We start from the raw sequence: 27046 nt of genomic DNA on the forward strand, positions 1-27046 counted from the left end.
GTCCCAGTTGTGCCCCTCACCTGCATCCTTGGGCCTGCCTTTTTCGTAGCAGTAGAGACTGGTGGTCAAGGGCTTTGGAGTCGGGCAGCCAGGGATTCAAATCCTAGTTTGGCATTTTACTTGGTATGTGACCTTAGGCAAGTCCCTTCATGTTAAACCTGTCTTCCTCTGTAAACCATGGTACCATTGGGTTGTTGTCAGACTAAAGGAGGTAAGGTATGCCCAAGGCCTGACCCAGAGTTAATGCCCATTAGAACGATGCCCCCTTGTGGCTGAATGAGAACCTGCACTTGGAGGGAGGGAGGGACCACAGTTACTACATGGGGAGAAGATTAATTAAGCATTATTGTCTGTTATCCTTTAGGTGGGGAGGTCTAATTTCCATTCCTCAGGTCCATTCAACCAGTTGTTATTTGTTCAGGACCAACTATGTGTCAGGCATGGTGCCAGGTGCTCAGGATACAAAAGTGAAGAAAACAAAAACCCTTGCCCTAAAGGAGTTTATAATCTAGTGGAGGATAAAGGAAATAAACAGAGTGTATCATGTATCAGGAGAGATGTGAAGAAAATACAGCAGGGCAAAGAGACTGTGGTGGGCGTGGCCAGGTCACACGGGGCTCTTCAGGCCTTAGTGAGGAGTTTGGATTGTGTTCCGGGGTCACAGGAAGCTATGAGGGCAGTAAGGGAAGGGGGTGACAGGATGTGCCTAACACTGCAACAACAGCCCCCTGCCCCTGTGTGAACAGGCTGTCAGGGAAAGTGCAGAAGCAGGGGGCCAATGAGGAGCTTGCTGCTGTGGGGGAAGGGAGAGATGAAGCTGGGCCAGGGAGAGCGCGGGGACGGATGACACTCGGCAGGACTTGGGATGTATGTGGAGCTGATGGACTGGTCATGGGTGTGACAGAAGAGGCCACTGAAGCCTAGAGAGGTGAGTCGCGCTGCCAGGGTCTTGCTCCACTGGGACCCAGGTCAGACTTCAGAGAAAACCAATGCTTTCTACTCTGCCTCCCCGGCCTGGCCTGAGGGGAGCCTGTGAACCTGGAAGGGTGGGGCAGGGTGGAACAGGCAGTCACAGCCACAGCCAAGAGATGCAGGACAAAACCCCACTCTAAAGGCCTTCTGCTTTCAGTTGGCCCTGGGAGAGAAGGCCTGAGTCAGCAGCAACCTCTGGAAATACTTGTGGTTAGGATGGAGAGGAGGGAAGCCTCCTTTCTGCACTAGGAGCCCCCCCTGAATCAGCTTCAGGTCAGCTTTAGAGTTCCTGGCAGGGAAGGGCACTTTGGCAATGCCATCCAAGGCCATGGAAATGCGCCCAGCTTGTCTGACCGGCCTGCTTCCCCCCAAGGCGTCTCCTGAGGAAGTAGTTCAGTGTGCATACAACCGTGCCCACAGGGTTGGATGGCACGGTGTGGTTTTACAAGACCAAACAGAAACATCGATGTCCCACAATACTCATTTAAACAACCCTGGCTTTAATTGAGCTTGTTAGAAATGGCATCATGACAGCCAGCTTGCCTTTTCACTCAGTGATGAATCCTGGACACCTTTCCATCAGGACACGTCCCACGCACTGCAAGTCATCCTTGGCCCCGGCCCATTTAATGCCAGGAGGGTCCTTCACTAGCCAACCAATTTGGGGATAATCCCAAGTGCCCTCACACGTATCCAAAATGCCTCAATTAAGAACTGCCCTGAGCTCAGAAGTCCTAGGGCCTGTGGCTGTTGAGTGTATCTTTTTCTTGTCTCTTTTTTTAACCCTGTAAAAGCCTATCTGGGCGGATGAGTTTTTCCATCTAAACGGCTACCTCGAACGGAAACCCGGGGCAGAAACCTCCTTACTCAACCTGGAACCAGACGGGTCTGACCTCTGGCTCTGTGACTAGCAATCCCTCTGACCTTGGGCCAGATACCTAGCCAGTCTGGACTGTGGCAGCTGCACCAGCGGTGGGGCAGTGATACCCGCTGCCCTGCTCACCTCCCAGGACTGGGTGGAGATCCAATGACAGCCTTTTGTGAATGAATTGTGCTAGATGGTGCAGAAGAGGTAGGTGTTTTTACGCTACCTTCTGGTGTGTACTAATGAATGTAAGCAGAAAACCTGAGAATGGGGTGGGACCTGGTGTCTGAACACAAGACCACTGAGCAGACTTTGGAAGCAGACAGGCAGCACCTGACCTCTCTGCCTTGCCCTGGGCTTGAGGCTCTGCACTCTAAGATGGGACAGTTGTGGAGAACAGGTGGCTACTGTTACCAAATTCCTTCAGGGCAACCCATTAGAAAGTACAGACCACCACTGTCCTCATACTGTTTTTTAACAATCAAGGAGACAATTGACAAGTTTTCCAGACCTGCACTAGGTTCCATGGTTACCTCCACCTGCGGGAGGAAACACTGCTGGAGATGCCACAGGCCTGGTGGGCCCCTGCCAGCTTGGGACCAGAGGCACCAAGCCAAGCCCCTTTCTCAGGATGGGTCTGGGTGGAGAAGTGCTAGTTCTTGGGTCATCGCTGGAGATGAAGCCAGAAAGAGAAAGTGATTGGTGACTGCTTGGAAAGAGGAACCAGGCACGTTTATGACCCAAAACCAAGAGATTCTCAGTCAGTGTCAATTATTAGTCTGAGGTGCATTCAATGGGGGGGGGGGGCGTTAAAAAGGGTCCCATCCAGGACCCCAAGGTTCTTTCCCCCCAGTACCTACAAAGGAAGCAACCTTGCTGGGGGTGAAGGGTCTTTACGAGATAGGACGACTACCTATGTTGTTGCAAGTTAGAACTCACGGCGGAGGACAACTGTGAAGCAGAAACTGCACCCCAAAGCCATGTGCTACGTTATGCTCACCCTCCAGATCTGCTGAGCGGAAGCCTCTTTTGTGAACAGCAGCCACAGTAGAAGGCTCTGTGTGCTTGCAGCACAGGGAGGCCACCCCTTCCTCAACATCTGACCCCCATACACCATTAGCGAATGTCTCAGTGGCATTTTGGTTGTGTTGCTTTTTCAGGCAGGGAACTGTGACTCTGAACTTGTTTGGGTGGCACAAGCTGTTTCTCACCTGCCTCCCAGGTACGCTGGAGGACTTCTGCACGTGGAGTCAATGAAGCAACAATAGAGCAGCTGAGGAACCCTAAGGTCGGGGCACAGCCCGGCTGAGGGAGGAAAAGGCTGGGGCGGGCAGTGGACAGTAGAATCTCAACCGGCCGGAGCCTGAGGAGCACAGGATGAAAGGAGCTCAGGGAAGTACTCTCACCCGAAGGCTTCAGTGTCCGGGTCTGACCACGTTCCAGGGCACTCTTGCTTATGGGGACAGATTTGTTCTCACAGGGTTGAGGGACTGAAAGGCCTCTTTCCCAAAGTCCCTCCTTCCTGTAAAGGGGGAAGTCTTTTACGTAGTCGTCTTTGCGGTGGCAATGGGGCATATTGGCAGATGGGTGTTGTGTGCCACAGGAATTTTTATGCAGAGAGAATGAAAGGTAGTCTCCTCCCCTAGCCCCTGGTCCTTCCTTTCATCATTTATCTGCTTTAAGATAATATGATCTTAAAGCACCCAAGCCTACTTCAGTAAGAGAGTTTCCACATAACATGTCGGTCATAAAGTCCTTCAATTTTTTTGGTTGTTTTTATTTTTTTCTTTAAAGTCCACTGATCGTCACAAAAACCCAGAAAATGCAACTAAGGAGAAATCAAATGTCCAACTGAGACCTAAGAACCCAGAGCTACGGAGGGAGACGTGGCACTGGACTGCTGGGTGTGCACGAGGGGTGGGAGGGGTGACTCCACTGGGGCCTGGCCGAGGGCTGTGGGGAGACACAGGACGGAGCGAGGCAGCTGGCAGCCGGTTATGTTAACCGCTGCACGATGACAGCGTTGAGCAGGTTGGCTTCCTTCAGGGTCTGGCTCTCATCAGCCAGCTCTTTGTTTGGGAAGGTAGTCATGAGGACAAAACTGGTGGCAGCCATGGCCGGTCGGGCGTCCACGATGAAGAGCCGGATGTCGCTGATCCTGGGGCAGAGGGGGTGAGTGGGGGAGGCAGGTCAGCAGAGCCTTCCCCACTGTCCACCCCACCCACTCCCCTTGAGCCCCACCTCCCCTTTCTTCTCCACAGAGCAGCCAAAGCCATCATTTGGAAACACACTTTGGATCATGTCACTGCCCTACTTAAAACCATTCCTCGTTCTTCTCATTCCCCTTGGGGTCAATACAACATCCTGACTGTGGCCCCAAGGCCTGACTGATTTTACACCAGCCTCGTTCCCTTGTTCTCTTCCCCTCCTTTCAGTTCTCTCAGGCCAGGCTCCCCTCCCACATTTGGGTCCCTCTTTCTAGAGGCTCCTTTGCTGGATCCCCTCTCATAATCTTCATCACAATGCGGCCTTGGCTTGAAGGCCACCTCTCGGGCAGCCTCCCCTAAGTCCCTGGACTACGTCCCTGGGCCTTCCTTCCATGGTACTGATCAAGTCTGTCTCCTCCTGCAGACCATGAAATCCCACAGGGCACATCATAGGAGGCCCTCAAATTATTTGTCATGAGAGTTAATGAAGGGCAGCAACTCCTGAGCACCAGGAATCCCTCCTCCAGACATTGCTTGTGTCCTGCACCTAGGGATCATGATAACAGAGTTACCTGGAAACCGATACCCTTTTTCCTTAGAGCACTTAAATAGAGGTTTTGATGCGATCTAAAATTTGGCATATCTAAGGGCCTGGACATCTGAGATGCAGCCTGAGACTTTTAGCAAGCAAACTCCTTTTACCCAGCGGGTGAGCACTCTGGGGAAGCTACGCACCCTGGGGTATAAGCAGGAGTTGTGCTGAAATGCTGGCTTTAAAGAGGGAGATGAAACTGAGGTCACGGTGAGACAGGCTAATCCCCTTAAACACTGAGAACCTGAAGTGTAATGAGTGTTCCTAATAAAAAGACACTGTCTGAACAAAGGCTCCATGTGCTCCAGGCTCACACCCGAGGCTGACCAACTTTACCCTACCGTGAACCCTGTCAATTCTCAATGACTGTCAGACACTTCACATGCCTCCCATGGGTTCTGGTTTAGTTGGCCCAACACTTGTGAAACGTAGATACCCCTGTTCTAGAGAAAACTAAAACCCCAACCAATTGCCTTCGATTCTGAGTCATGGTGACCCCATATCTGTTGTGCTCCACAGTGTTTTCAAGGCTGTGACCTTTTGGAAGCAGACTGCCAGGACTTTCTTCCAAGGCCCCTTTAGGTGGGTTCAAACTGCCAACCTTTCAGTTAGTAGTTGAGTGCTTAACCATTTGTACCACTCAGGGACTCTTGTTCTAGAGAAAGGAGCTGCCAAATATATTTTACCAGCAACAGTCTCTGGCACCTCCTCCGCTAGTCTCATCTCTCTGTGCCTCAGTTTCTTCACCTTTAAAATGGGGCGGGCGGGGGGGGGGATGAGAGATGACAGTTCGCCTTGTCCAGGTGCTCTGATTTAGCACAGCAGGTATTTCCAGAATTCTCAAAGACCAGATCTCGAAGAGACTTAATAGCCTGGTAGTTTTCAGAGGCCCCTTAGCAGCAGGGGATGCCAGGTGGGTGAGGTGCTAGGACTGTGCCCCGCTTCCACCAACCACAGCAGTTCTAATTTTATCTGTTCTACATTTGGGCTTTAGCATGAGATTTCCTTTGAACAAAAAGTCTGATGGCTAAAAAAAACTGGAGACCACTGCCTGAATCCAATCCCCTAGTTTTGCAGATGAGGAGACCACAGGAGGGAGGCGAGCAGTCACTGGGCACACTAATAGGAGAGTGGGGGCAGGACCAAAGGCTTCCGAACCGCAGTCCCTCCCGTCCTACTGCCTTCTCTGGGGATGGCACAGAGTACCTGCTGTATTTACCGGGAAGAACAGCTCTCTGTTTCCCGTGTGTTTACAGGAGTCTTTGAGTACATTCCTAGAATAAGCTAGGCCAGACAATGCAAGATACCTGTGACTGTGGTTAAATTTCTGCACCAGCCTCCCGCCGTCGGCGAGCCGTATCTGGATGTTAGTGGTAGGCTCTGACTCGTTGATGGAGATGGAGGAGCTGGCTTTGGCTTCGTTTTCTGCCTGCTGGGCTGGAGAGCTGGCATTCAACACTTGGGGGGCAGTGCTGAGGAGAGAGGACGATGTCAGGACCCGAAAGAAACCTGCCCCAGCAGGAAAGGAATCCCCTTCTCAGATTCTGGCACTGTGTTTGGTGCTGCTGCTACAGTGACTGAGACACACAGAACCCCTGCTTCATGGAATTTATGGGTCCAGAAGAATTCACCCCAAACCCTGAAGCATCTGACATCACTGCCAGCTCCCTCACTCCTACCTGACTGACCCCGGGTGAGTTACTGGATCTCCTCCTTTCTCCGTGTCCTCACCTGAACAAGGATGTGAAAGAAGGAAGGCAGTGTGCAGGAGAGCTTGGGCAGGGGGAGTGGGAAGGGGGCATTCCAAAGGAAAGCAGTTGAGGCAGACTTGATGCAGCTTGGCGTGAGTGACTGGGCATCTGTCAGGGAGGAGCCTGATGTCTTCCTGTGATGGAATTTTCAGGCCGGCATCCCCTAGTGCAATGTCACTTGTGTGTCTCACATACTCATGCACCAACGATCAGGAAGGGGCCAAGATTTCCAGAAGGTCATTTAAGCGTCAGGCACCACAGGGATTAATTGTATGAAGATGAACAGGACGTGGTGTATGCCACAGGGTCCTGAGCTCAGATCTTAGACCTGGATGAACGAGGGTTTGAATTCACCTGCTACATGGCTTTGGCAAGTTACTGACGCTCCGTTAGTTTCAAACAAGGGTAATAACAAGGATTTTTAACAAGGGTGAGGGCCACCCGCCTTGCTCAATTTTTGTGAGGACTAAAGGGGAGAGTTATATGAAACATTTAGGGTGGCTGAGAAATGCAAGTGCACCTAGAACCCCAAACTCTCCACGACGTGAGTGCCTTCTTCCCTGTCCTCTGAACCCCCATCTGGCAAACTCTCAGCCTCTCTCTTAGCAGATGGCCTGGCCTAGACGTCCACTGAGAAGAGAAGCCATTAGATAAGCACTCACTCTCCCCCACAAAGCCTCTATCAGTACCTACACCTACCCCTTTTCCCTCTGATCCTAACAACCTAAAAAGGGCACCCTCAGCAAATCCAACTAAAGGTGTCTTCCCAAGTGTGCTTCACGGGACCCTGGTTCTTTCAGATGGCTCCAGGAAGATGTGGGAAATGCCTTGCATTCCACCGGCAGCATCAAAAGCCACTAGCATATTAAATGTCTTGCAGATCCCGTAGTTAAGACAAACTTACCTGACCACCAAACCCTCTTTTCATGTTACACTTGTTAACTTCCTGTAGAAAGAGTATTTCATGGAACTCAGTTTGGGAAACAATGTCCCGGAGCATGTAATTCACAAAGAATAACTGAGAAGTGAACTTTTTTTCTGCGAATGTGAAAAATACGGGCTTAGAGAATTAGAGGAGGACACTGGCCACACTTCTTACTAAGAGAGCGGGTGCATCTATGCACGTGGGACTCAAATGTGGGCCATGGCAGAGGGATAAATTACACCACCACAGGTCTCAGGAGTTGCCTGGGAACAGTGGAAGGTTAAATGTTACAGCCATAAATGCTGGACTGGACAATGGGTTGGAGAAGGATGCTGGTGAGGAGTGAGCTTCTTAGATCAGGTGGACACTTGAGACTACGTTGGCATCTCCTCCCTGGAGGGGAGATGAGAGGGTAGAGGGGGTTAGAAGCTGGCAAAATGGACACAAAAAGAGTGGAAGGAGGGAGTGGGCTATCTCATTAGGGGGAGAGCAATTGGGAGTATGTAGCAAGCTGAATATAAATTTTTGTGTGAGAGACTGACTTGATTTGTAAACTTTCACTTAAAGCACAATAAAAAGTTAAAAAAAAATCCATAAATGCCTAAAATCTACTATATACCAGTTTTGTTCATTAGTTTTATGAATGTTAGGCTGGTTCTACAATTAGACCATAGGCAGCCTGTCCCTTAACTGTTTATAACAACTCCACATGGCTATTTGCTGGCTAGAGAGGAGCTATCACATTTTTTAGTCAGTTCTCAAATGACAAAGAAGCTATTATTCCAAAGTAGACGACATCTTCTGTTCAGCCAAGGTGACGGGTAGGAAGGGGAGGAGAAAAACAGGAATGGCACTTACACCCACTCTGTACTGGCCTGTCTAAGGGGTCTTTACTCCCCACAGCCTTAGTGCTCATCACAACCAGCCCTCGAGGTGGGGATTATCTCCCTTTTACAGAGACACATGCTGTGGAGCAGTTTTTAAAACTTACACAATGAACAGGACTTCTCCCTCCACATCCTGTGCGTTCATACCAGCCAAGACGTTACCAAGTTTACTTTCTATGGTTTACTCTAGGAAAATAGCAGTTATATTGAAAATGCTTTCTCAAATTACTCTCCTCCCGCTGGGGAATCTGATCAACTCCTCACTTATGAGCTGCAAGTTATTGAACGTCCTGGCACCTTAACTTCCTTTTCTGTAAAATGGGGACACTTGCTCCACCACCTCCCAGTCTTGTAGGGTAGGTGGTTCATTAAGTGGTAGCCCTTATTACTGAGGGTCAATTGACGCTGGAGAATCAACACCTGTTTTGGAGTTGCACAGACCTGTGATCTGGTCCCAACTTGACCACTAAACTGAGTAAGCCATGAGGATGCCCCCTGGTGGAAGTCCTCCATACAAGGCAGCAAGCGATGTTTCTGGCCTCCGGCACAGAGCTGGCTGGTGCCTACGGAGGAAAGCCTGATGTACCTAACTCAGCTGAGTTGCCTCCGACACACCCACTACCTAGCCAGACCCTGTGCTGAGTGCTTCAACTCACCCTGTCCTCATGAGGTAGGGACTTGTCACGTTCGTGTGACAGATAAGGAAACTGAGGCTTGGTGGGGTTATGCAATGTGCAAGATCCTAGGGTTGATCTGAGGTGGAGCCAGGATATAATTTGAGCTGTGTGGCTCTAGGTTCTGTACTCTCAACACCTGCCACACTCTCCTGCCAGGCCCTGCAGTCAGGCAGACCTAGGCCTGGATTTCAGATCTGCCCGAAGTGGAAGCCTTACCCCAAGACTCAGTTTCCTCATCAATAAAATGGAGCTGAGTTGAGAAACAACAGTTAATGAGTTGAGAAAATAACTAAATTTGCACTGCAGCCAGCATATCCTACAAGTGCAAACAAATGTTTGTGGTTATGCAAGGACATCGGAATGCGGCGCAGCATGGCAGGTAAGAGCACAGACTACTGGGGACCGCTGCACTGACCTAGCGGTGGCCTAATCTCACCAAGTCTCAGAGCCCTCACTTACAGAGGGGGAATCAAAACAGGATTACTGCAAGATGCTTACGAGCACGGCGCCTAGCTAATAGGAAGCGTGCAAAAAGCAGGCGGCTATCACTCTTCAAGGTTCTATCACCTAAACTCTGGAGCAAATCACTTGGAAATGCTACCGTCTATGCATGGGCTGAAAGCAGGTCACCAAAAGGCACTGGCAGTCTGTGCTGTCCTTTAGGAGGATGGGGTGTGGAGAAGGAGCAGACATTTACAGGCTGCAATACCAAGCCTCATGATTCTTATTTTAAGCAAGGTGCTCAAAAGAGCATTGTTCCAAACTGCTCAGATCACTTGAAAACTAACAGCTGAGCCATTCTTTTCAAAAAGTGGCCGGTCCATCTGCAGCAGCGAAGGCATTCACCCAGGGACAAGAATGGTCAGATTAAAGAGGAAAACATGAGAAGACATCTACAAACCCATGAGTTCCTTTAGTGTCTCCCGTTAACACCGCGTAACAAGTCATGGGGAAACTCCGTCTCACTCAGATCAGGAGCCTGGTTCCTCGACTGCTTGTTTCCTCTGTAACTGGAACGAATTGGGCACTGAGGCACTTTCTTGCCACATATTACAAACCCTGAGTCTCTGCGACCTCCCTCGCAACAATGGCCATCCCAGAAAGCACAGGGGGCAGCCAACGCTCATCTCTAGCAGCAGTGATGCTCTGAGTGAACTCCTGCTGGTTTCCTACTAAAAATCAGATACACGGAGTCCTTCTCAAGCCCTTGAATTAGCTCCCACCCAAACAAATGAAAAACTTAAAACAGCAAAAAAAGTTTAATACAACTTAAAGAATTGTCTCAAAATCTTTGAACTGAGAACAATCTATTAACTAGTTTTCCTGATAATTTGGTGAGGGAGGAACACGGATGACTGATTTTTGAAGCAAACACCCCTGTCCAGCGTGATCTTAAGTTTGTTACTGAGAAAATTTTCTTAAACCTCTCACTTCTGATCATTTTGGTTGCCCACACCACAAAACAATGGAAAAGGTAGCAAAGTTTATGGGAAAAATTAACAAAGCTGTCCATGAAACAGCAGATAAAATTCCACCTCACTTAGCTGTGTAAAACTTTTTAGTTCAGATTTCAAAAGAGCAAGAACTGAAATAAAATGGAAGTGGAACTGGCGATGTACAATTATTTCACTGACAAACACCATACCTGGTTGTCAAGCTCTAGCTCAACTTGGGGCCCTTATCCTCCACACTAATAAGTATTTACTCCCAACCTGCTCAAACTGACTTCTTCAAAAATATTTTAATTTTTGAGATGTGAAGTCCTGCACACATAATACAGTTGGACCTTCCAACCGTAGATGCATTTCCTGTGAGTATTATGAAATTAAACCCAAACTATATAGTATTTTGATGCAAAATTAATACAACCTTTTGGGTTGACAATATCTTAAAAATATAAAGACCTTTTGAGCCAGCACTGTTACTTTTAGGCTATGTCCTAGATTAAGGGGTATACAAAGATTTAATTACAGAGATATTCACTGCAATGTCGATCATAATACTGGTGGCTGCCTAAATGTTTAGCAGTGGGGACAGGTTAAACAACAGTATATCCGTAAGACAGAAAATTACGTAAGCAGTAGAGAGAAAACTGTGGAAGACGTGTACTGATACAGAATGACGGCCATACGTGCTGATTAGGGACGTGATGAAACAGCATATTGAAAACACGTGCGCTGGTGCGCGCATACATAATACACGTAAACAAGTCAAAAAGAATACACCCCAGATACTAACTGGATACTTCTAGATGTCAGGATTAGGGATAGTTTTTATTTTTTATTTGCATTTTCTGTTTTGTAAAAAGACGACCGTGTTTTACTTTAATTAATAAGAGAAAAGGCAATTATCTGGTACTCTACCAAGCACACCATGCTGATGGCTGTCAGGGAAGCCACAGCTGTGCCACCCTGAGAACGGCTGTTGTGGACTAACCCACACCCCCAGCAGTGTGGAGATGAAATGAGGACATCAGGGCTGACTTCACTGTTCAGGTCCTGGTAATCACAACCTACTGATCTCTAGTCTCCTGAGGTCTGGCCTTTGCTCCCAGTGAGGCATGAATGGCTGGCAAGGAGGTAGGGGATTCTAGGAAAGGGCCAGCCAGAAGCTCAAGGGGCACAGCTGCTGGTAGGCCAAGCTCTGATTCCTACATATGGTGGTGAGGTGAGCCAGGGCAGTGGCCAGCTTAAGAGCTGCCAGATCTAGATCAGAGAGGGTGTCTTGCTGTGCAGGTGTGTGGGAAGGAATGTCAACCAGAAAGCCTGGGTTCCAGTCCCGCCTCCACCACATACCAGCCATGTGCCCAAGGACAAGCCCTTTAACATCCAAGAGCCTCAGCTCTCACTCTGTAAAATAAGGATTGTACTGGTGAGGGCCACTACACTCTAAGAAGGCTGACCAAATAGCCCACAAGCATGGCTAAAGCTGAGTGGGCCCCTGAGAGAAAGCCACCTGTTTAAGGGCTGGCCAGGGGTCTGGCGGGAGAACTCTGATTATCAGAGATAACAGTGACTATTCCTATTCCCTCTGAATCTTCATTTCAGGTGACCTGAGTATGTGTGTCTGTTTCAGGCTGAAGCCATCACTTTAGGGCTCTATATGCATTAGCTCTTTATTCCTCACAATGATCTTAGAAGGTAAGACTCTTACTAGGCCCATTTTATAGCTGAGGAAACAAGCTGTACGTCCAAGGTCATAGCTAAAAAGTAATGAAGCAGACATTTAAACTCAAGTTTGTTAACTCTGAAGCTCACATACACCTACTCTTCCTCCCATAAAAATAAAACTTGAAGTGCTTTGTAAATAGTAAAGAGCTATGCAGAGTGAGAGGCACACTGGGTCTGCTGGGCCCCGGCAGGAGGAGACTGACTCAGCCCCGCTCCAGCCTCTGCTACTCCTTACCTGCCCAGTTTCTGACCCTCGCCAGTGAAGGCTTTGAAGGCTCCCTTGGGCTTCACGAAGTCCTCGTCCCGATGGTCCTCCATGTCCAAGTTCACCTGCCCACCATGAGCTAACCTCCGCAGCTCTGCTGGCACCTCCCTGGAGGAGAAAAGGCATGCCTAGGGTCCACACAGAGCAGCGACAGACCGAGGGGAGAAGACACTTCTCAGTTCTAGCTGTGAGCATCGCTGGGCTCCACAGGCAGCTGGCTACTTAGTGGCTACCTCTACCTTCTCTCTTGGGTGCTCAAGTCACTACAGAAGCCTACTTGGTCACATGACTCTGCCTAGGGTCCAAAGGCAGAAAAATGGACAAACAAAGGTTTTTGGAGCAGGAGACTAAGATCTGTGAACATGCATCTCAACTGTGCCAAATCTGCTTTAAAACACTTCTCAAATAATAAATGTTCTCATCAGCCTCTTCCATTAGCTCGTCTGCCATCTCACTTGCTGATATGTGCTCTGGAAGAGAGATTTTCTGCTCACCCTCTGCGGATAGACTCCAGAAACTGGGCGTTGGATGGGTCTTGGTAGCTTCTGAGCTCGCCATTGTCCAGGCTGAATCCACTCTTCCAGAGCTTCAATACCACATGGACCTGTGACGGCAGGAGACAAGCAGTTCATATACTGTTGGGAACCTGGCAAGCACGCCCGTGTGAACCTGCAAATTAGGAGATTTTTACTATTTCATCCTGTTGCTACTGCTGAAACACACAGACACACACACACACACACATAAAGAATTCAATTAACTACCAGCCAAGTAAGTATTAAACTAAAACAGGAAGGTGATACGGCACAGGTTGGGCATGGGCTGTTTTAAGGAGTCCTAGGTTTGAATCCTGACTGCCACTCACTAGCTAGGTGGCTCTAAGCAGGTAATTCCATCAACACTATGGCTTTCTTATCTGTAGGGCTGCCAGTGAGCTTGACATGTAGCTTGTGCTCAGCTAAAATACCATGGCAAATCGACTCCTGGACTATTCTGCAGTAATTAAAAATGGTATTTAAAATTTCTGTTAAAATAACAACTCTCAATACATATTCACAAAAAAAGGTCCTGAAGATGATATATAAATGTATTAGCAGCTGCTGCCTCAAACCCAAACCAAACCTGTTGCTGTTGAGTCAATTCTGACTCACAGTGACCCTACAGGACAGAGCAGAACTGTCCCATAGGGCTTCTAAGGAGTGGCTGGTAGGTTCGAACTGCTGATCTTTTGGTTAGCAGCCAAGTTCTTAACCACTGCGCCACCAGGGCTCTAGCTGCTGCATCAGGTGGATAAATTTTTATTTAAGTGACTGACTTCGTTTTAGAATGAAACCCAAAATAATTAAAAACAAATACATCAGAGAAAATAATGGTCACAAGTCTACATAAAATGCATATGACATATTAAAAAAACTCCTTAGAATAATCTATATAGTGTGATTCCTTGTGGGCTGGGGAGATCCTATGCATAGGGGAAAAGTACTGGCTGATAAGAAAGGAAGCTAACTGAAAACAGTTGTTTCAGGTCTCCTCTGGTGGTCTGAAGACCAAGTTTTTTCACCATGCCTACACCACCTGAGAATCCCAGAGACACTTGTGCCTCTGCCTGAGCTCCATGGGATGCAGAGCAAACTTCATTCCTTGTCTGTCTCCTCCTTGCACCCTTTCTCACTAGCCCCCCTGCCCAGCGAGAAGAGAGCTGCCTTTGATTCTCATGGAACCCTCTATTCAGGGATCATAGCAAGGGCACTGTCTCTCCTGGCCGCCCTTGCAGAGGCTGCTAGTCCACGTGTAACAGGTGACCAGCACCTTCCGACCATGAGCTTCCCCAGGGAAGGCAGATGCATACTCACATCTTGGCCAGAATGTCGCCGCCTTTCTCCTGCCACGTATGCCGACTCTTCTTCTGGCGCTGCCCCAAGGCGGTAGCCACCCCCTGCAAAAGGCTACAAAAGACAAGTTCATAAACATTCGACGGGTTGGTCAATGGTGGTGGGGTTAGGTGACTGGAAGGAGGAGGCCAGAACTCCTGATCAAGCTTGTTAAGTACCTTATGTACTCTATGTGGGTATCAAACTCAGTGCCTATAGGGCTAGGCAGTATCATAAATGAATTAAGTGGCCAAGGCTGGGGAGAAAACTGAGAGGGGGCCCTGCCCGGCTCTAGTTAATTGTGACCATGTAGGAATTTGTGTGCAGGATAATACCAAAGATTTTTTATTTTTCCCAAAGAAGCCAGATATCCAGATTTTATGTTACAACAGATGGTTATTAATTCAATTTAAAAAAAGCAAAACACTGAGTAGGGTGAACTGGATAGGCCAAATGGAACATGTTTGCAGAGTCTGACCTAGACCATAGGCCACAGGTTTAAACACTTTGCCCCAAACTTGGTTTTATGTTAAGGGGTAAAAGAAACTGCACTGGTCTTTGATATAAAAGACCAAGTAAGCAAATGAAAAACAAAAAATCAAAACCAGTCACTACTGGGATGAAGAAGGCCTCCTTCCCACCTCCGCAACCCAAGTCCGGGAGGCAGAGCCAATAAGCCCCTGTGCTCACTCTCGGTTTACTGGTCTCTCCAGGGCTCTTGGTCATTCGCTCCACAGCTACGGCTCCATGCTCCTTGGCACCTTTAAAGAGATCATCCACCAGCTCGTTGGGACTTTTCTTCCTGGGAGGTCCAACAATCTGCTGTCCACTTCTCTCTGAGCCCCCGGCATAAAACCTGGGCAGAAAATACACCTCTAACACCAGACGCACGTGGAAAACACGAACAGAGCAGGCACCAGGCTCTGGGCTAGGTGCCGGGCACACTGAGACAAAGGGCACGGTGCCCATCTATGGGTGCTTACTGTCTAGTTGGGGACACATGTAAGGAGGCAGGCAGGTTTAATGCAGCGTGAGCAGCACCAGAAATCAGTGAGGGGTGCACCAGGAGCACTATGCTGGGGAGGGTAGTCAAGCGATCCTAGAAGAGGTGTCTTCTGGGCTGAGTTGTGAGGAGGAGTTTATCAGGTGAACAAATCAGGGGGGAGGGCATTCCAGCATGCATGACAGCATGTCAGCTCAGGAAAGCCAAAGCTGTGATTTATCCATCAGGTGGCCGGAAACTACAGTGACAGTCAGAAGCAGCTACACTGGTAGCTCTGGGTTAATGGCGTCAGCGGGGTGGTTAGTAGAAGCAGCTAGGTTCCAGTCCTGGCTCTGCCATGTGTGACCCTGGGCATGCCAGTGAACTGCTCTGTACCTCACTTTCCTTGTCTCTGAAATGAGAGGGAAGGACCACATGCCCTACCTACCTGCTCCTTAAGTCAGGGCCGTGAGGTTCAAATCAGCGGATGTATGCAAAAGAACAAGCACAGAGTAATGCACGCATGTAAAGTGGTGTGATACGGCACCTCGGGCTCACCCAAGCCGCGCCTCACCCTGCCATTCTTGTGACAGACACTGGGAGCACGGAAGAGAGGAGAAGGTTGGGGATGACCCAACCTCAAGTCCCAAGACACCGACACTGGACTTTGTAATGGCCAAGCATGGCTTAAGATTAAGTCAGCACTTTTCTACCTGGATCTGAAAATCAGTTGTCACAGAGCCTGGCCAACTGCCCCCTTATCATTCTCACTGACAGCTAAGTCAATACCACATCCCTGAGTGGGGAGAGTTGAGGACCCGTAAAATTTAGCCTCAGCCCTCTATTTCTTGGCATTCCCCAGGGGGTGCAAGGCAAAGCCACAGACCTCGGTGAGGACAACAGCATCAGTGTCATTTCAGATCTGCAATGCTGAGGGGCTACAGAAGTAGTGCGGATATGGAGCGAAGGAAGGTTATCACGTTGCGGATGGGCTTGGGCGGCAGGAGGAGGTCATTTAGGACCTGGGCATCACGTATGTGATGCTGTTGCCTCTCACTCAAGGAGTGTAAAGCCCTAAAATTAACATTTATTCCTGAACCTTCAGTGTATCTAAAAAAGGAAGGCTCTGAGGCAGCATGAAGGTCACAATACGGATGAAAACAGAATAGAATGCATGTAATTCCTCAGCCCACTTCCCAAAGAGTAACCGTGATGAGGTAATTGCATTTCCATAATGGTTACTATATGATGTTCCTCAGGAATGTTCAACAGACCAAGGCAGATCCCGTGGAGAACCAACACCCATGAGATCAGACCACAGCCAGTTCATTCTAGGCAGACGAAGTTCTGCTCAACGGACTATACGGGCTTTATTAAGGGATCTCAAAGCCTTGGCTTAAGAACTAAGAGCCTTGTGATCAAGTGCCTTAAAAATATTCATATCCTTCACCTGGATTTCCATTTCTAGAAACTATTCTAAGAAAATCACCTGAAATGGGGTCAAAGATTAATACACAAAGATGTTCACAGCACTGACATTTACTGCAGTAAAAACACAAAACAATCTAAATATTGGACATTCCATATAATGGATTATTATTATAACCACTGAGAATGCTTATGAAAAATTTTAATGACACAGGGAAGTGCTTAAGATGTAACATTAAATCCACAAAAGCAAGAGGCAAAATTATCTGTCACCGTGTAAAATATAATATAAAACAAAGTATATTTATACACAAAACAAAGACTGAAAGGAAATAGGCCAAAATATTAACTGTACATTATTCTGTATTCTCCGCAATGGTCAAGAATTACTTTCATTAGGTTAGAAAAAAATCTGTGTGTTGTGTGTGTACTGGGGGAATATACATAATAAGCCTTCTACTGTTATTTACATGGATATAGTGCTTTTTCAACTAAAAGGAAAGAGCAGGAAAGAAATACATCAAAATATTCTTGATACTTGGTTACCTCTGGATTATGATTTTTTTTCCTTCTTTATGATTTGCTTCCTTCTTCCTAGTTTTCTCAATAAACACATATCATTTTAATAATTAAAAATGAAATAAAAAACCTGAGAGTGTCACAAAAGAAAAAAAAATAGTAACAGGGAGCAGGAATCATGTCTAAGCTACCAGCTGCTCCTGGTTCACGCAGACTAGCCCCGACAGTAAGGGCAGGCATCGACTGAGCACAATCACCAGGTTCTGTTCTAGGTGATTTATACATTATCATGAGCTTTCGCACGGACTGTGCCCCCGTCAGAGACTCACCTCTGGCCCTCCTCCTCCTCCTCTTCATCATCTTGGTCATGAATGAGGTCTCTGAAGGATGTTACCCTACTATCACTGGAGACACAGAAAGGAGCGAAATCATCTCAGAAAGGGTTAAAGACTGATACCCGCCCGGCCCACGGCAGCTGCTGGAGTTGAGGGTGGAATGGGAGATTTTTTGGGTGGAGCAGCCAAAGGATATACATGGAAGAAGGTTAGCCCCCCTAAGTTTATATGCAAAATAACGTGGCTTTTTTTTCAAGGTCACACAAAACTGAGAAGGAATTAGAAAATGCTACTGTGAAATAAAATGGAATCTAATTCAGGCCCTCCTGGGGGGCGGGTATGGGGGGGTCTGTACTAGTTTAACAACCTACTACTGGGTAATGGCTTTGGTCATTTATTTTTAAATGAGTGAATGTATTTCAGGCCCTGAACAGGATGGTAGGTATATAAAGATGATCAGACACAGCTCTTATCCCTGAGATGCTTATAGGTAAGTGGCACAGGTGGGCCAGGAGGCCATGCATTAAATGCTATGCAACATGGGCTATGACCGAGGGAAGCATGCAGGGCTGTGCAAAGCACAGAGCCTCTTGTTCTGATTGGGTGTGGGGATGGGGAGGCATCAAGAAAGGCTTCCCAGAAGAATGCAGTATCTGGACTGAGTGGACGGTCACTCAGGGAAACGAAGGGTGGTAGGGCTGGTGGGAGAGGGGACCGGTAAGGCATTATGGGAAAGCCGCATATGGTAACACATTAGAGGAAGGTCAAGCAGTCAAGAAGCAGGAATGAAACGAATGGGAGACAAGGGTCCTATCTGCTTCTGCTGTAGGTTAGTCAAGAAAAAGTATGAAAAAAAAAATGTGTGGGGTGGTGTGAGTAGGGTAACTCTCTTCTTCTGACATTGTTTAGATTGCCACTTTTTTCCTAGTTTAGACCTGGCCTCAAGAAACAATCTTGGGAAACAGGACCAATGGAAACAGGGAACCTGGGGTGGAGAAGGGGAGAGTGTTGATACATCATGGGGTTGGCAACCAATGTCACAAAACACTTTGTATATTAATTGTTTAATGAGAAACTAATTTGCTCTGTGAACTTTCACCTAAAGCACAATTAAGAAAAAAAAAAATCTCAGCTCTTCAAGGACGAGGAGACAAGTTTTACAGCAATAAAAAACATTTCTCTCTATTTCTTAGGGAGAAAAGTAGCTCTCCTATAATACAGGAAGAGACCGGTAATACAGGGTTAGTATGGCTACATGGAAGAGGAGTTGTTTACTAGGAAGAAAGCTCCAACTCAGTCTTGAAGAAACATTTATTTCAAGGAAACAATCAATAGGACAGATGAGGCTCTGAGGTCCCATCAACTAAAAACAAGAGGACAAAGAGTGGTCAATGCAGCAAATACATTCCCTGCACGAGCGAGCTGAGAGCAACCTCCTGGGTATTCCTTGATGCTCCATATGACACGGTTCAAGTGGATACAAGTGACAAGCTACATATCAGTGCCCTGTGAGGCTTATTCCAGTCCTTAATCTTCAACAGCTTATTCCACTCAAATCTCTTCAACAGCTTTGAAGGCAGGTAGGGTGCCCACCATGGAGTCCCTGAGTGATGCAAATGGTTAAACACTTGACTAGTAGCTGAAAGGTTGGCGGTTTGAATCCACTCGGAGGTGCCTCAGAAGACAGGCCTGGTGATCTGCTTCTGAAAGGTCACAGCCTTGACAACCCTTTGGAGCAGTTCTACTCTGCACACATAGGTTCCCCATGAGTTGGAATAGACTTGACTGCAATTAAAAACAACAGAGTACTCACCATCTCACCAGTCTCTTCAAATGACTTTAGCTTAGGCTGAGCACCTATGGAAAACCACCTTTTATCTCCCTGTCATAAAGCGTCTTCGAATACAGACTGCACACCTGCTTGAGCAGACCACCTGCTCTGGGTATGGGTTTGTTTCTTTCCCTGTAAGTTGACACATCCAGGTTCTGACAGTATCTAACAGAGACTTTGGTGTCCATTACTTGGCTCAAATCTCAATTTTGCCTCCAACTTTGGGATCTTGGGCATGTTACTTATGCCTTCATTTTCGCACGTGTGAACTGAGATAACCCCAACGCCTGCCTCATGGCTTTACGTGAGCTGTGAGTGCACTAACCCACGTGAAACCCCTGGCAGTGTGTGGCACATTTGAGTACTACTTTTGAGCAGTGGTTCTCCACGTGTGGTCCTTGGACCAGGAGCATCAGCATTATCTGGGAACCTGTAAGAAAGGCAAATTCTCAGGCCCTACGTCACTACTCCTGAATCAGAACTCTGGGAATGGGGCCCGGCACTCTGTGCTTTAAGGAACAGTCCAGGTAATTCTGATACACCCTCAAGTGTGACAACCACTGCTCTGGAGTAACAAATGCTTAGTTTTTTACACCCTGCATGTCTTGGGGGCATTACAAATTCCCAAATACTTCGTTCTACGGTCTCCACAGATTAACAAAATGTCTGAGAGATTTCAATTTTTCGGCATCAAAACTGTATGTCCCAGGCTATCCCGGATACCTGAAGTAGCACAAAAGTCCTCTGTCAGACTGTATTTTCAGCTTTTAATTTGGTCATTTTAGCTCTATGACAGTGCCTTTCTGCGATAAAAGAAAGGCTGTCCGCATTGTCCAATACGAAAGTCACTAGTCATGTGTGGCTACTGAGCATTTGAAATGTGGCTAGTTTAAATAAATAACTCACTGTTTGTTTCATTTAATCTTAACTAATTTATATAGCCACATGAGGCTCACAGCTACCATGCTGGATAGTGTAGCTCTAAAAAACCAGACAATGGTGGTCCCTAAAATTCTAAGGAAGTACAGCTTTTGTTGGATGAAAAGGAAAGAAAAGGAAGAAACTAGCAACTATTTCTTGCTTGAACCTGTGGTTAGGTCCAGGGGCGGAGGGTGCTGGGCAGGGAGGCAGCACATGGCAGTAGATGCAGCTTTGGATTTAGACAAACTTGGACTTGAATGTGCCATAACGGCACCTGTGAGTTACTCAACCTTTCTAAGGCTGAGCATCTTGTGAAATGGTGAGCACCCTACCTACTTCCAAAGCTGGTGAGAGGTTTAAAGAGGAGATACAGGTGAGAATATTTGGCAAAGCTGGGCGGATGGTGGATGCTCCTGAAATATTAATCCTTTCCTTCCAGGAATTTACAGCCTACTTAGGGGGAAAAAAAAATACAGTAACAGGAAAAGTGCTGAAGACAACACGGGAGAGATGTCTCCCTGTGGTACAAGAATATGGGTCAAAGAAGTGAATGAATGAGAGTTGTGACTACAGTTCTGACAAACAAGACTGTGATGTGATGCCCCATCAGGGGTTGGGGATCACAGGCTCTGTGGAGGAGAGGGGGATGGAGCCGGACCTGGAAGATACAAAGGGATTTGGACAGACAGAAAGGAAGAAAGCAGACATGTCTTGTCAGGTGAGAAGCTCAAATAAGCAAGAGAACCAAAAATAAGGCAGAATTGGGATATTAAAGACAACGGTTTGGTTGGAACAAAGGATTAAGAAATAGGGAAAAGGGGTAAGATTAGGAAGCTTGGCTCAGGGCAAGCTCTGGAGGCCCTGAATGTTTGCAAGGAGAGCCAGACACTAGAAGCAGAAGCAGGCTTGCATTTAAACCCTTCATTTACTAGCTGTGTGATCTTGGGAAGATGCCCAGCCTCAGTGTCCTCATCTGTAAAATGGGCTAACGATAGTACCCACCTCACAGGGTTGTTGGGAGGACCAAAGTATGTGAAGGTTTAACTCAGTGCCTGACACCTAATAAACCCCAAAACCAAACCCAGTGCCATCGAGTCGATTCTGACTCATAGCGACCCTATAGGACAGAGGAGAACTGCCCCACAAAGTTTCCAAGAACCGCCTGGCAGGTTCCAACTGCCGACCCTTTGGTTAGCAGCCGTAGCACTTAACCACTACGCCACTAGGGTTTCCGACACCTAATAAGTGCTCAATAAATGACAGCTGTCATTACCGAGGAGTTTAGACTGTCTCCTATAGCAACAGTTAACCTTTTTCTGTCCCAGAGGTGTTTAAGAATATGATAAAATCTATGGATTCTCTGCCAGGAAAGATACATGCAGACAAATACACAAACTTTTGCCTCAATTTCATGTAATTTACATACCTTCTCAAGTCCATTCCACAGGCTCCCCTGTAGAGGTTCAGAGGCTCTATATTAAGAACCCATTTTACGGTCAAAGGAGGAACTCACTGGTTGAGTGCTGCTATGTGGCACCAGTGATGACACAAAAGGGTACTTAAGATGAAGATGAGTGGAATGGAGCGAGCCCAGCAGCAGGACGAAGCTTGCAACAGCCTGGTCAGAGTGGGGCAGGCCCCACACAGAAGTCCTCTGAAGTGCTAGGGCAAGTTTGGCTTCTCCTGAGAATGAGTCAGCTTTTTCCTCCTGGATGAGGACAACGATGTAACAAACTGTGTTCTCCCTTCCCTTTCTTAATGTTAGACTCTGCTATTTCCTTACTTCTTTTACTTTTATATGTCTATTTTTTAATATGTGTACTTTTGTGGACTGAGACAGACAACACACAAGAAAAGAACGAGGAAGGTGAGAATGGAAGCTAAGAATAATAAAATGACAGTAACAGCAGCTAACATTTATTGTGTTCTAAGTACTGGGCAGTGTTTTGTTCTGTTGTGCACAGGGTCACTGTGAGTTGGAACCGACTCAAGGGCACCTAACAACAACAACAAAGTACCTTGCAAGTATTAACTCATCTAATCTCCCATGTGGTAAGCACTACTATCACTCCCATTTGACAGGGGAGAGAAACTGTGGGACTGAGATGTTAAGCAACCTGCCCAAGGTCACAAAGCTCGTAGGTGGCAGAGTTGGGATCTGAACCTAGGCAGTTAGGCAGGATCCTGGGCCCCTGCCCTAATAAATCTCTACCGCCACAAGGCTTTGGGACTACTGGAGGAGAGGAGTCTAACTACATAATGTACGTTAGAGATCGTGTTTCAACTCTCTCCCATTCGTTTTGTCTGACATGCCGACACCCCGACAGTAACCTGGGGCTGTAAGACTCACATCCTGGGAAATCAGCCACCTCTACCAGCAGCTGCAGGAAGAGCCAAGGCCCCGACAACCATGTCCCAGGCAGTACATCTGACATACCATCACTGACACCTCACAGGTTAGTATCTGCAAATAACTGGAAGATTACTTGCCTATTACCTCTTTTCTCTGGAGATGGGAGGTAGAGGAAGAAGTTAAAGGAAGCAAAGAAATCTGGGGTTAGTGTTCCTTTTTCAAAGGAGGAAACACAGCCTTAAAATTCCGATGACCCCAGAGAGAAATAATTTACCACTTCACTGGCAAATAAATACCATACTTGTATTCTAGGGTTGAGTTCAAAATAAATTTTTCTGGCTACAACATATACCAGAGGGTAGGAGCAAATCGGGCTCAAGCAGAAAGGGAAGCCTAATTCAGACATATTTGCAGGACAGACCCTGCCTGCCTCCTGGAAGACCAGTGCTGTCCCACTCTGCAGATCACCCCAGCATTGATCTGCTGTGGAAAGCAGGAAGCCAGGGGAACAGGGCAGGGGATACCAAATGGCATCACAGAGGTTAGCACTGCTTTACCTAACAAGGTTTCCCTAATCAACACGGGAAGGGGGGTGGTTATGCAGGCTTATTTTCTGTAAGACTTCTTTGGGCTTCCAGGAGGGTAATGGGTATCCTAAAAATATTAGAAGAGCCCTTCAAGACCCAATTATTTTCTCCTTTTTTTGTTGAGACTATGTGTTTTCACCAATGAAGGCATGTTGACTAAAGGACCAATTCAGGGTTTTTGCTATGAGTTATGAACTCTGACACCCATTATCTGGCACTGCACGTGTCCCAGTGGCCCTGGACGACATAAATTCTATCGATATGAGACAATGATAAAATTGTTTTATTTCTTGAAAATTTGCAAAACATGAGGTACAATGTGAAGGTACCTGGCAATGACTGCACATATGTTAAAACTGGGCTATCCCCTTTTCCAAAGAACACCAGAGGCACAAAAAGGTGGGTAGGATACCATACGTCCCACAGAGTCATCTGGCCTAAACTTTGACTTCTATAGCACCCCTGAAAGGAAGTCCTTTGGCGTCTAATTAAAAAACTTCCAAGGATGGACGTGTTGTTCCTCATAATTCATAAATAAAGGTTCCTCAAAATTCTTAGAAGTAGGTTCTGTAGTTTTCCCTGGGATCGAATCATTAACCATACTCAGGTAAGTCATACACATCTCCATAAGAAACGAATGAACCTTATAGGAAATTACTACCCTCCACTCTTTCTTTTATTGTGCTTTAAGTGAAAGTTTACAAATGAAGTCAGTTTCTCACACGAAAACTTATACACGCATTGTTATGTGACCCTAGCTGCTCTGTCTACAATGTGACAACACACTCCTCTCCACCCTGTATTTCCTGTGTCCATTCAATCAGCTCCTGTCCCCTTCTGCCTTCTCATATCTCCTCTGGACAGGAGCCGCCCACATAGTCTCATGTGTCTACTTGAGCAAAGAAGCACACTCCTCACCAGTATCATTTTATGTCTTATCGCCCAGTCTAATCTTTGTCTGAAGAGTTGGCTTCAGGAATGGTTTTAGTTTTAGGCTAACAGAGTCCGGGGGCCATGTCTTCTGGGGTCCTTCCAGTCTCAGTCAGACAACGAAGTCTGGTCTTTTTACTAGAATTTGAGTTATGCACCCAATTTTTCTTCCGCTCCATCAGGGACTCTCTATTGTGTTCCCTGTCAGGGTGGTCACTGTCCACCACTCACTCTTAACTTTCTCACTCAAATCCAAAGGTCCACACCCTCCAGGCCTGACCCCTCCATCAAGTCAGAAAATAGCTCCTTGTCACTGCTGCAAGTGTACTCATGTAGCGGTAACTGAAGTTGGCCCTTACCTGGGAGCTGTGCCTCTGGACACTGAACTGGGGGTTGCCTGCGAAATGGTCACAATGTCTTCGTCCCCTCCGTCCTCATAAAAGCTTGCCAGGGCAATCTGAAACAGACAGGTAGACCCTTAAACAGGTCTTTACCTAACACACACCTCCTTTGAGCACAAAGGAAAAAATACACAAAGACACAGCCCACATTTACAAAGTGGTCACAGAAAATCAGACCAAGAAGTAACAGCCCAATTATTACCAGTCTTCATACCACCTAAAACAAACTCCACCCACTTAGGGGAAAAGAAAGCAAGGGAGGGTTGGGATGGAAGACTCTCCTCATTCTTGTTTTACTAGGCAATGTGATCCAGTTAAAGAAGGGTACATTTATTGAGTATTTACTTATGTGCCGGGTTGTTCTGAGCACTCTACACACGTACAAATTCATTTAATCCTCACAGAACGCTACATGATTAATACTATTACCATCTCATTTTACAACTGATACAGAAGCACTGAGAAGTTAAGTAAACTGCCCAAAGTTACAGCTGGTAAGGACTGGGGCCAGGATTCGATCCTAGACAGTCTGCTTAGCGTCCTCCTTGCTCTTACCTCTTGTTACTGCCAGGAGTCAGGAACTGTGTATCAGTCCAGGGCTACTTTTACTTTCTCTCTGAGATCCAGTTTCTTAATCTGAAATAGAGACCCGTGACCCACCAGCCCTGCATACTGGATGAGAGGATCCACTAAGACTTATGCACAGTCATGTTTTAGCTCTGTACGTACAGAAGGAATATGGGAGTCCTTTGGTCATCTGTGGTTGTACGTCTCTCTCACTGACTCATTCAACAGGCACTCACTAATCAAGTACTTTGCACAAAGAAGTAAGAGCACTGAGGTCTACAGAGATGAAAGCCGTGGCTTTGTCAAGGTCCTCAGTCTGCTGAGAGACAGTGTGCTGTTGTGGGACATAACCAACCTGCTGGGAGAAGTGTGCCTTTGCAGGATTTAATGAGCCTGATAGGAGATAGTGTGCTGAAGAGGTACCTGCACTGAGTTGGGACTCTGGGGGCCTAGATTCAAGTTCTGGCCATGCCAGGCAAGTCATGTCACATGCATGAGCCTCAGTTTCCCCATCTATAAAGTGAGGAGAATGGACTTGACAACCTGCCAGCTATAATATGATGTGATTCTAGGTCTTTCAGGCAGAAGCCACATTTTGTAATTCTGCCCAGGACGGGGTGTCACACTTAAAGTGTGTGTCTGTACAGGATGTGATGCTTTACCCAACTCTTAAATTTGTGAGACAATGTAGAATGGTGGAGTCTGAAGACCTCATTCAAATCCTGGCCCCACTATTTACTGGCTGTATAACCCTGGGCACATCTCTTGTCTTCTGAGCTTTCGATTCCTCATCTATAAGATGGGCTAATCTCCTTTACTTCAAAGTGTTGTTAGGACGAAATCAATCATTATATGTAAAGTGCCTGGCATATGATATTAGGAGCTTGGGTTCTGGAACTAAGTTCTAATCCCTACCTCTTCCACTTGGTAGCTAGAGAGGCCTTGAGCAAGTTACTTAACCTCCCTAAGACTCAGCTGGAAAATGTGAAGTTTAAATGACATAATCCATGTAAATGCCTGGCACATAGTAAGCACTCAATATTAATCATCGTCATGATGGTGTACCTAAGACGTAGGCTGGCCAAGAACATTTATGCAATTCCTTCAACAATTAACTACCGGGTGCCTGTTACGTGCTAGGCATTGTTCTAGGAACCGAGAATTCAGCAGTGTACAAAAAGCCCTACCTTCTGGAACTTATCCTAGGTCTTCTTAATCGACAAACAAGTGTCATATTTAATGAGTTTTTAGTACGGGCCAGTGAACTAGCCGGTAACAACATAAGACACCCATTTTACAGATAGTTTAACTGAGGTGAAAAGGATCCAATTATCCGCCACCATCCCAGGGGCAGTTACTCCCAGCAATTAGGTAGAAGGGGGCGTGGACCGGCTTCCAGGCCCGGCTTCTCCCGCCACCGACGACCCAGCTACAGAAATGAAAACGATCGACCACCGCGTCCCGAGCCCTGCTCCACCCGGGAGACGGTCCTGAGGGCTGGGCCGGCTTCCAGCCCAGACGCGGCGCGCCACCAAGCGCCCCTTCTCCACGCGGGCCGCGCGGCACAGCCCAAAGCCTCGCTAACCCCACGAGCCGGCGAGGCAGAAGGGGAAACTGAGGCCCGGCACAGCAGGTCGGGCGCGGGCCCGGGTCCCCGCACGTCTAGACCAAGCTGGCGAGGCAAGCAGTCCCGGGACCCTGAGGCCGGGGTCGGGCCGCGGCCAGAACTCGGGCCGCAGCCGGGCGGGGATGACTATGCGCTTCGACCACTGAGGGACTGCCGCGCCCAGGGTCAGCGCCCCGGAGCCCCAGGTCGGCCCGACGCGGCCCGCCTCGCGGCGCTACCTGCAGATCCCAGCCGGCTGACTCGAGATAGAAGCGGGCCCTGTCCTCCTCGGCGCCCGTCACCGCCACGAACTCCCTCAGCGCGTCCTGTCGCTCCGCCGCCATCTTTGCCCAGTGCGCCGCCCAAACCGCTCCGGCCGCCGCTGCGCAGCGCCAGCCCCGCCA

At 47.6% G+C, this 27046-nt stretch overlaps 1 protein-coding gene across 1 annotated transcript; it reads right to left on the reverse strand.

Moving 5' to 3' along the window:
• Nucleotides 1-3575: 3575 nt before the first annotated feature.
• Nucleotides 3576-27046, reverse strand: NSFL1C (NSFL1 cofactor). The gene is made up of 9 exons (XM_049869472.1): nucleotides 26882-27046; nucleotides 24428-24525; nucleotides 17441-17515; nucleotides 14873-15038; nucleotides 14165-14257; nucleotides 12806-12915; nucleotides 12282-12419; nucleotides 5944-6108; nucleotides 3576-3995 (listed from the first exon to the last, which is right to left on the reverse strand). The coding sequence occupies exons 1-9, from the start codon at nucleotides 26984-26986 to the stop codon at nucleotides 3833-3835; spliced, it is 1113 nt and encodes a 370-aa protein (XP_049725429.1). The 5' UTR covers nucleotides 26987-27046; the 3' UTR covers nucleotides 3576-3832.

The sequence above is a fragment of the Elephas maximus genome, chromosome 25, assembly GCF_024166365.1.
Source record: "Elephas maximus indicus isolate mEleMax1 chromosome 25, mEleMax1 primary haplotype, whole genome shotgun sequence".
Classification (NCBI taxonomy): Eukaryota; Metazoa; Chordata; class Mammalia; order Proboscidea; family Elephantidae; genus Elephas; species Elephas maximus.

Coding starts and splice junctions, on each gene's coding strand:
- NSFL1C (XM_049869472.1), bottom strand. CDS start 26,986: ATGGCGGCGGAGCGACAGGACGCGCTGAGGGAGTTCGTGGCGGTGACG. Junction 24,526..26,881: donor CAGCCGGCTGGGATCTGCAG/GTAGCGCCGCGA, acceptor TGTCTGTTTCAG/ATTGCCCTGGCAAGCTTTTA. Junction 15,039..17,440: donor GAGGAGGAGGAGGGCCAGAG/GTGAGTCTCTGA, acceptor TTTTCTGCCCAG/GTTTTATGCCGGGGGCTCAG.